This window comes from Gallus gallus, chromosome 1 (genome assembly GCF_016699485.2).
Source record: "Gallus gallus isolate bGalGal1 chromosome 1, bGalGal1.mat.broiler.GRCg7b, whole genome shotgun sequence".
Classification (NCBI taxonomy): Eukaryota; Metazoa; Chordata; class Aves; order Galliformes; family Phasianidae; genus Gallus; species Gallus gallus.
Window position 1 is genome coordinate 168,992,897 of NC_052532.1, and position 10,055 is coordinate 169,002,951.

General features: G+C 52.4%; 1 protein-coding gene across 1 annotated transcript; it reads left to right on the top strand.

The window, feature by feature from the left end:
- Window positions 1–113: 113 nt before the first annotated feature.
- MLNR (motilin receptor) lies at window positions 114–3,945 on the top strand. Its single transcript, NM_001127313.2, has 2 exons — window positions 114–891; window positions 3,061–3,945. Exons 1-2 carry the CDS (start codon window positions 141–143, stop codon window positions 3,357–3,359), a joined length of 1,050 nt encoding a protein of 349 aa, NP_001120785.1. The 5' UTR covers window positions 114–140; the 3' UTR covers window positions 3,360–3,945.
- Window positions 3,946–10,055: the final 6,110 nt, after the last annotated feature.

Here is a 10,055-nt window from a genome sequence, read left to right on the forward strand (position 1 = left end):
CTCCGTCCGCGGCAGTCGCCGCTCCACCGCTCGGGCGGGGCGGGGCGGGGCGGGGCGAGGCGGGCCGAGCGCGGGGCGCGGGAGCGGGGCCGGGCGGGCGGCACTGAGGGAGCGCCGTTCGGCCGCCGCGACCCGGCGCCATGTGGGGGAACGGCAGCCGCGCCGAGCCGTGGGCCGCGCCGCCGTGCGACGAGTGGCTGTGCTCGGCGCTGCCGCTGCGGGCGCTCGTGCCGGTGACGGCCGTGTGCCTGGGGCTCTTCGCGGTCGGCGTGGTGGGCAACGTGCTGACGGTGCTGGTCACCTGCGGGCACCGCGACGGCCGGAGCACCACCGACCTGTACCTGGGCAGCATGGCGCTGTCCGACCTGCTCATCCTGCTGGGGCTGCCCCTCGACCTGTACCGCCTGTGGCGCTCCCGGCCCTGGATCTTCGGGCAGCTGCTGTGCCGCCTCTCGCACTACCTGAGCGAGGGCTGCACCTACTGCACCATCCTGCACATCACCGCCCTCACGGTGGAGCGCTACCTCGCCGTCTGCTTCCCGCTGCGGGCCAAGGTGCTGGTCACCCGGCGCCGCGTCAGGGCCGTCATCGGCGCCCTCTGGGCCTTCGCCCTCCTCTCGGCGACGCCCTTCTTCTTCCTGGTGGGCGTGGAGCAGCCCGACAACCGCACCGACTTCAGCCGCGAGTGCAAGCCCACCCCGCGGGCGCTGGAGTCCGGGCTGCTGGGCACCATGTTCTGGGTCACCACCTCCTACTTCGTGCTGCCCGTCGTCTGCCTCAGCGTCCTCTACGGCTTCATCGGGCGCGAGCTGTGGCGCAGCAGGGGCCGTCTGAGGGGTCCCGGCTCGGCCCTCCGGGAGCGGGGCCACCGGCAGACCGTCAGGATCCTGGGTGAGTCCCCCAGCCCCGCGGCCGCGCCCCCGCGGCGCCTCTCGCTCCCGGGAGCCGTCGGATCCGTCCCGGTCCGGGCTCCCGTCTGCCCACGGACCGCCGGCGGCAAAGCGCCATTCCACAGACTGGCTCCTGTGAGGGCTTCTGACTGGGGGGATCTGATTCGTGTTTGTAAATATCCAAGGGGAGGTGAGACGGATGAGGCCAGGCTCTCCTTGGTGGTGTGTAGCAATTGGACAAGGAGTAATGGCCTAAAACCTGAACACAGGGAGTTCCGTACTGACATGTGGAAGAGCTTCTTTACGGTGAGGGTGACGGAGCACAGGAACAGTCTGCCCAGAGAGGTGGTGGAGTCTCCTTCTGTGGAGATACTCAAGGCCCATCTGGGCGCCCACCTGTGTGACCTGTTGTGGGGTGCCTGCTGTAGCGGGGAGTTGGACTCGATGATCTCTTGAGCTCCCTTCCAGCAGTTCTGTGGTTCTGCTCTCCTTGAGGACTTGGGGCCAAAGCACCCTCAGAGTCCTGTGCAGATGGGGGTAGCACAGAGCGTCCCAGCTCACGTACAGCCGTGTGAGCTAGCAGTCCCTGTGGGGTTCCCTCTGCTAGCTCAGACAAGTGCTCTTTTTCTGACTTTCATAGAATGGCAGTCCTGTGAGTTGGAAGGGACCCCTGAAGGCCATCTGGTCCAACTCCCCTGCAGTGAACGGGGGCACCTATAGCTCCATCAGGTGCTCAGAGCCCCGTCCAGCCTCACCTTGGGTGTCTCCAGGAACAGGGCATCCACCACCTCTCTGGGCAACCTGTGGCAATGCCTCTCCACCCTTCTTATACAGTGGCAAAGAGAGCGCCCTTTGCTAACTTACTGTGAAGGCAGGGCTCTCCAACAGAAACGCATGCATCCAAACTCAGAACCTGCTGAACAGTCTTTCCAAAAGAAAGCAGTCGCCCTTTAGTCCCAGGGCTGACAGCTGGGCTCGATGCTACCCCCTTTTTCAACAGTGAGTGCCATTTATTTCTACGTATATCTCCATATATCCACATATTTCCATGTATCTGTATGTTCCTGTGTGACGATTGTTGCTTACCTCAAAGGAGCTGACAGATTTCTGCATGTGATGTATTCCAGGCACAAACTTGCTTTGGCTTTATTCCTTTTGCTAAGCTCTGAGAAACAACGAGGGATCCTCCGCAAATGATTATTCGCTTCACTTGCATGCATTTATAAGCAAGAATGATTACGCTTGTGAATACAGTGATTTATTTTATAGTCACCCCATAGGAGACACTTTAAACCACACACTTGGCTGTTCCACATCTGCTTCAGCCATGTGGCTGCTATGAGAGTGTTTGTATGTGGTAAAGTTGCTGTGCTAAAACTGCTCTGCCCTGCAGTCTTGTTTTGGGAGTGGAGGTGTATGTAGGAGCAGTGCTGTAAGCAGCAGCTCTGTGCTTCCACAGGGATACTTCTGAAATTGAACTGTGGTTTCCATATCATCTGCATGACATTACAGGCGTCCCCAGGGGGAATCCTTGTTGTTCTGATCCCGCTGTACAGATGTTATGTTTCTGTTAGATTTTTTCTCAGCAAACTCAGCTGCTGGAGATCGGCTGAGTTTTTGTCCGTCGCCTCTTAATCCAAAGGCTGACAACTGCACTCAGTGCTGTTCCCATTTTCAACAACTGGATGCCACTTATTTCTGTATATCACTTGTACTGTCTGCAAAACCAGATGGGATTGTGTGAAAGAGAAGGCTCTGGGGAGAGCTGAGAGTGGCCTCTCAGAATCTACAAGGGAGCTGTAAGAAGGAAGGGGACAGACCCCTTTGCAGAGTCCATTGTGACTGGGCAAGGGAAGATGGTTTCAAACTAGAACGGGAGAGGTTTAGACTGGATATAAGGAAGAAGTTTTGTACAATAAGGGTGGTGAGGCACTGGCACAGGTTGCCCAGAGAGGTGGTGGACGCCCTGTCCTTGGGGAGACACCCAAGGTCAGGCTGGAGGGGCTCTGAGCTGTAGGTGTCCCTGTTCATTGCAGGGGAGTTGGACCACATGACCTTTAAGGGTCCCTTCCAAATCATATCATTCTGTGATTCTATGAAACTGAGAATACGAGATGACTGTTGGATTAACTCACTCCTTAACTATGGTTTGTATTGTTTTGTCTTGTAGCTGTGGTGATCCTGGCCTTTGTAATTTGCTGGTTGCCTTTCCACATTGGCAGGATCATATTTATAAGCACCCGGGACACCAGAACGATGCTGTTCTCCCAATACTTCAACATCTTTGCCCTGCAGCTGTTCTACCTGAGTGCCTCCATCAATCCCATCCTCTACAACCTCATCTCACAGAGGTACCGGGCAGCAGTCTGCAGGCTACTGCTGCCATGCCGGCGCATGAGAAGGGCCCTGGTGGGAACAAAAGTGTCCAGGACCTACACAGAGACCAGCAGTGGCATAAGACATGGGTAAATGGGCGGCTCCGAGCTCCGAGCCCAGCAATGGGCTTCACGAGGCATTCCGTGCAAGGAAGGGCGCTTCCTCCTGCGGAGAGTCACAGAAAGGTGGACATCTGCCAGGGCTTTGGGAGTGTGTAACTCTTTGTGTGCTGAAATGCTTGGATTTTTGCCAACGGAGCAAGCAGGGACCGTGAAATAATGAGAACGATGTGAATGCCAACGCTAAAGGAAAAGCTGGAGGATAATACTGTGGGTTTGGTTTATCTCGTGTTGTTCAGCCACGTTTGTACTCTGCGATTCCTGGTGCTTTCTAAACACCTTGACATCAGGGACTGCAAAGCAAGGAGTGACTCGCAGAGAGCCTGTGCTGTTTTAAAGCAGTTTTCTCATAAGGAGATGGACACAGAAGGAATTGCCCTCCGCCATCAGCACTTCTGGAAGAAGAGGACGCCTGGTTTTATTAACCAGTCCTGTAACCATGAATGGGAGTTTCCAGGACAATTTAGCTGGCTCTTGCCCTGGGAAAGCCTATCCTCTGCACTCAGCCCTGTTGATCTGCCCCATGCCATTAAACACATCTCTTAATTACTGGCAACCAATTTAGATATCACTGCTTACATCCTCTTGGCAGTGTTTGGTTAGCATTAGTGTGTAACCACCCGGCACCAGGCTACCCCGGTACAGAGGTCGTGAGGTTTGAGATTCCCCTGGGGTAAATTAAGGGGAAACATCAACAAATGGCCGGTTAATGATTTTATTCAAATTATTTATTGCCTGGTGATTTTTGGTGCTATATAAGAAATCACAGAATCGTAGAATGGCTTGGATTGGAAGGAAGCTTAAAAACCATCTAACTCCAACCCTGTACCGTGGGCAGTGCCACCCAGCAGCTCAGGCTGCCCAGGGCTCCATCCAACCTGGCCTTGAGTGCCTCCAGGGATGGGGCACCCACAGCTTCTCTGGGCAGCTGTGCCAGGGCCTTGCTGCTCTCTGAGTAAAGAATTTCCTCCTAACATCTAACCTACATCTCCCCTTTTTAAAGCCATTCCCTCTTGTCCTGTCACTATCAGACTGTGTAAAAAGTCACTCCCCCTCCTGTTTATACCCTCCCTTCAAGTACAGAAGGCCGCAATGAGGTCTCCCCGGAGCCTTCTCTTCTCCAAGCTAAACAAGTCCAAATCCCTCAACCTTTCCTCATGGGAGAGGTGCTCCAGCCCTCTGAGAATCTTCGTGGCCTTCCTCTGGACTAGCTCCAACAACTCTGCATCCCTCCAGTGTTGGGGTCCCCAAGCCTGGACGCAGTATTGCAAATGGGGCCTCACAGGGACAGAACAGAGGACGATCCCTTCCCTCTCCCTGCTGCCACCCCTCTGTTGATGCAGCCCAGCATACTGTTGGCCTTCTGGGCTGCGAACACACACCACTGGCTCATGTTCAGCTTTTTGTCCACCAGGATCCACAAGTCCTTCTTGGCAGGATTGCTCTCAGTGAGTTCTTCTCCCAGTCTGTACACGTATCTGGGATTTCCTTGACTGAATTGCAACACATTGCACTTGGCCTTGTTGAACCTCATTAGGTTCCTGTAGGCCCACTTTTCAAGCCTATCCAGGTCCCTGTGGATGACATCCCTTCCTTCTGTCATATCAACTGCCCCGCACAGCTTGTTGTCATCAGCAAACTTGCTGAAGATGCACTCAATCCCACTGTCTCTGTCACTGATAAAAATGTCACAGTGTACCATTTCCAGGATGGACCCCTGTGGGACACCACTCGTGATGATAAGTTATGATGATATGCCTCGTGTTAAGTTATATATGCTGTAGAGATAGAAAGTGGTACCACCGCTGTGGGACCCAGGGGTGTCCCAGCAATCCTCACAGTGGGCACACCCCAGCTGTCAGCCTTCTGTGCTCTGACAGCCCCCCTGAGGAGTTGTTCAGTCACCATTTGTCAGTGGGTCTGAGATCTTATGTGGTCATCGGGCCCCTCTAACGCTGTGATGGAGGTGTGGCCCTAACCCTGCGCAAGTGCATTTCAAGATTTGGAGTACCCTGGAAATAGGTGGGTGGTCAGAGGGGGTCTCACTCCCCCCTGCCCAAACGACTGCTCATTGGCCCTTAGTGGTGTGCAGCACAGTTGGTGGGATCTCTTCTTCCCCTGCTGTTATTTGTTGGAACTCAGCACGTCTGTGTAGTCTTATAGGATAAGGATTTGGGTCTGGTGGAATGACACCTCTCCTTACAAGGCTTCCTCCAGCCACTCCTTATCTTGTTACTGTGGTGATCTCCTTTTAGTCTTCTACCAAGTGCTTGGACATGAACCTTCTGCTTCAACGTCTCTTCCACAGTGCTCTGTCGTGTTACGTTCTTGTGGTACGATGTGCCAAGGTAGCCAAGCTTCCCTGGATGAGCTGCATGCCCAGCGTGCTGGCTATGCCAGGATCTACAGCTGCACTGCAAACCATAAAACAACATGCTAGCTTTGCTCCAAAGGTCTACAATACAAACTAAAGCTGAGCAACATAGGCACAAGTGTTTGTTAGGCAGGGAGGGCTACAGGGAGTTACAGTGCCATTTCTTTGGATAGTGAGTACATTTTACCTCTGCATCTTACCCGCTTTCCTCCTGGCTATAGTGAGATAAGCCTGGAATAAAAATCAATGAAGTGGGACTACACTTAAACACATGTGCTTAGTGCATACTGAAGGTACCGTCTGTCCTACCTGAAATGCGAAGACTGTTCAAAATCCAGCTTAGGGATCTCAGCACAGTCGAGCTGAACCCAGGCCTTCTCCAGCCTTAAAACTATGACCGAACTCTTTATTTGACTCTGAGTCACCAAATGAAATATCTGAGGACGGAAAGCTCCCCAGCTCCTGGCACACACGTGGAGCATTCTCCTCACATCAGCTCCGCTGCAGCTTCGGGGCTGGGTTGGTTTGCTTTTGCTGGGTGGTGCCCTTCAGTAAAATACATCAAAATGACAGAACAGCTGGCACATTGTGGAGGTAGGAGGAAGAAAGGAAACCTTTGTCGCACTGCTGTGTGGCCACGCAGCCCTCTCCTGCATGCCTGAGGTCTGCTAATAATGCCTCTTCTTTTTCCTCTGGCTGCTGAGCTGCACCAGTCCTGCTGCCCACTGCTGGGGTGTGTGGCACCTCCCTGCACTTGGCATCCTCCTGCTTCCTGCAGCAGGCTGCAGGGAGGGGGTCTGGTGTGCTGGCCAAACCATTCGTGACCTTGTGATAAATACCCTTGTAGGAGCAGTACAACAACACATGCAGCAAACCACATCTGTGAGCTTTGTAATGCCTTTTAATTAATGCTCCGTCCCCATTAGGACATATCCTTCAGAAATAAATGGAGTTGGTGAGTTTCCTTAGAATTACCAGGCCTGGAATCACTGTGTGTGGCAGTCAGCACCAGGCTGAGCAAGCAGAGAGCCTGCAAACAAACAGCAGCGCTGGGTTATTCGTTCCCACTGCACTGCACAGGTGCAGCTTGACTGCCTTCAAAAGGAATGTTCCAAAAGTCATTTTTCTATGGACTATTAGGAAGAGTGGCAGAGAGATGCAGAACAGCCTTAGCATGCAAAGAGAAATGACAGTAATGTTAAAAAGACAGAGAAATGGGGGAGTGTGAAAGCAAAGCACAAAGGATGAAAAGAGAAAGCGTGTCCTCATGCATCTTGAAGGATCACTCGACTGCATTGAAATGCATGGGGGGTAATCAGTGATCCTACACAGTGCATGGATGACTCTGGAGACTTCTTGCAGACTGTAGTTAGCTGTACCCATACGGACATTAAACCAGGGACCAGAAAGTCACTCTCCAACTTTCATCTGCATTTCAAACTATCCAGTTTCTGTACTCATCATGTAGCTGTACGCTGCACGTGGAAGTCCACAATAAATTCAGGATATGATATTCCCTTGGTTTAACATAACTTCATTTGCATTTGCAGTCACTGTTTCACTTAACATGACTCCAAAATAAAATCCATCTTAGCTTACCCAAATTAGACAACAGCTATTCGAAATCTATTCTAGAAATTGAATTTCTATTCTAAAATAAATGTTGTGGAAAACTACTGTAAGTACCAGTATTTCTCTTCTCTCTTCTATTTAATCAGCTTGATCTCCCTATGTTAATCAAAGCGTGGTGCAGCTGAGGCTGGCAGGGCTCTCTGGGTCCCTCTGCTGCAGCCCCTGCCCCAGCAGGGACACCCAGAGCAGGGTGCCCAGGGCCACATCCAGGAGGCTCTGGGAGATCCCCAAGGAGGAGACTCCACAGCCTCTGGGCAGCCTGTGCCAGTGCTCCGTCACTGCACAGCACAGAAGGGCTGCTGGTGTTCAGAGGGAACCTCCTGTGCTCCAGTTTGTGCCCATGGCCTCCAGTCCTCCACCACTGACAGAGCCTGGCTCTGGCCTCTGGCACACTCCCTTAGGGATTTATGGACATCGCTCAGCAAAGCAAAGACATAGGCATGAGGTACCCAGTTTTAACTCAAGCTCCTTCTGGACTGTGGCAACAAATGGGTCTTCCGGTCCATGCGGACATTCTGCATTTCCTTCTGGTCCATTACAAAAGGACAAGCAAATCCTAAGTTCCTTTCTCAAGTCTTCTCTGGAAGTCATATAAACCAGGCAAACAGAAATAGTTCCAAGCACCTCTTCTGCAAGAAATCACAGCCTTGAAATGTCCATTCCCAAAACGGTGCTGCTCCAAAAAGCGGTTGGCAGAACCAGGATGGGCAGCACTCAACCTCCTGGAAAAGGATGCTGTGAGGAGCACAGGGACACGGCACAAACCCTCCAGAGAAACCCAGCGTGGCTCAGAAGCTGCCCTTGGGCTGGGGCATTGGACCAGCAGCAACAAAGACCTTCGAAGAGGCTCAAGATGTGGCTAAAATGATGCTGTCTGCAAAGGCAGTGTGCAGCTGGCCCAGCAGAACAGAGAGGTGCAGGGATGTGTTTCCTCCCTGCAACCCCTTAAAATCAGATTTGGTGCTGTTGCTGCCTTATTCCCACAGGAAACAACAGAAAAAAAAAAACCCTGAGGATATGTCTGTGATTATACAAAGATTATATAAAATAAGTGGAAAAAGAGCTGGCTGAATAGGGAGCAGGTATAACCTAAACTGCTCTGAATTAACTGGAGTGATCAGGTGTCACCCAGATGTTTGGTGAGTTTGGCTCAGCACCTTTGGCAACAGGCTTCACTTCACCAAAAGCAGCCACTTGTCTGTTGAAATGACAGCCTGCAGATACGCTTCCAGTGCCTTAGGGAGCAATTTACAATCTGGTGTCCTGTTATTCTGTGCCACTGTGCACAGGCTATGGTGAGGATTCCCTGGAGCTCAGGAGAGAACCAGTGAGAGCTGATGGCTCAGCACAGCATCCGTGCTATGGCTACACCAGTATGTGCTGTGAGAGGATGGGGGCAGAGGTGAAATTAAGCCTCCTGGGCACTTGGTACCAGTAGATCCTAAAACATTTGATCATGGGGCAAAGCACAGCATTTCCACTATTACCACAGGCTCACATGCAGCTGTTGTATATCAGTTATTTCTGATTTGGGCTCAGTACCCTGATGGCACACCACTGGCAACAAAATAAATGTTATTATCTGCACCACAGTTTCTAACACAGGAACCCTCTGCTGACTCCGTATGTTGGGGCTGATGCCACAACACAAACCTCCAAGCAGGCCATCTAAGCCAGTGGTTACCAGAGCATATGAAAAAGCCAACTTTTGATGAGAAAATGGTTGTCCAGGCTTGGACAGTGCCTCTGTACTCAGCACTGGTGAGGCTGCCCCTTGAGTGCCGTGTTGAGTTCTGGGCCTCGCTACAAGAAAGACATTGAGGCCCTGGAGCGTGTCCAGAGAAGGACAATGAAGCTGTGAGGGGTCTGGAGCACAAATCTTATGGGGAGCAGCTGAGGGAACTGGGATTGTTCAGCCTGGAGAAGAGGAGGCTCAGGGGAGCCCTTGTTGCTCTCTACAGTGACCTGAAGGGAGGTTGTACCAAGGTGGGGGTCAGCCTCTTCCCCCAGATAACAGTGATAGGATGAGAGGTGACAGCCTTAAGTTGCACCAGGGGAGGTTTAGGTTGGATAGTCAGGAAAATTTCTAATCCAGAAGAGTGGTGAGGCAGTGGCACAGGCTGCCCAGGGAGGTGGTGGAGTCACTGTCCCTGGAGGTGTTCAAGAACCGTGTAGATGTGACACTGTGGGACGTGGTGAGTGGTATGATGGTGATGGGCTGACGGTTAGACTGGATGATCTTTCGGGTTTGTTTGTTTGTTTGTTTGTTTTTTAAGAGAAAAATCCTAAAGCAGAGTTGGGTGTTTTCCTGTGTTGTGCTGGGGAGGACACCGCAGGCAGACGCCACTCTAGGAGCCCCCTTGTGGACAACCAGCAGTGGGTCAACTCCTCTTGTCCTGCAGCCATCCGCAGGAGCAACCCTCAAACCTCAGCGCGTTGTCCTGTCCGTATGTGTTAGAATCACAGAATACCCCAAGTTGGAAGGGACCCATAGGAATCACTGAACCCAACCCCTGGCTTCACACAGGATCACCCAAAAACCAGGCCATAAAGCTGAGAGCACTGTCCTCACACTTCTTGAACTCCCGCAGCTTGGGGCTGCAACCACTGCCCTGGGGAGCCCGTTCCAGTGGCTTGTTTCATTTACAAGGATTACTGAGGACA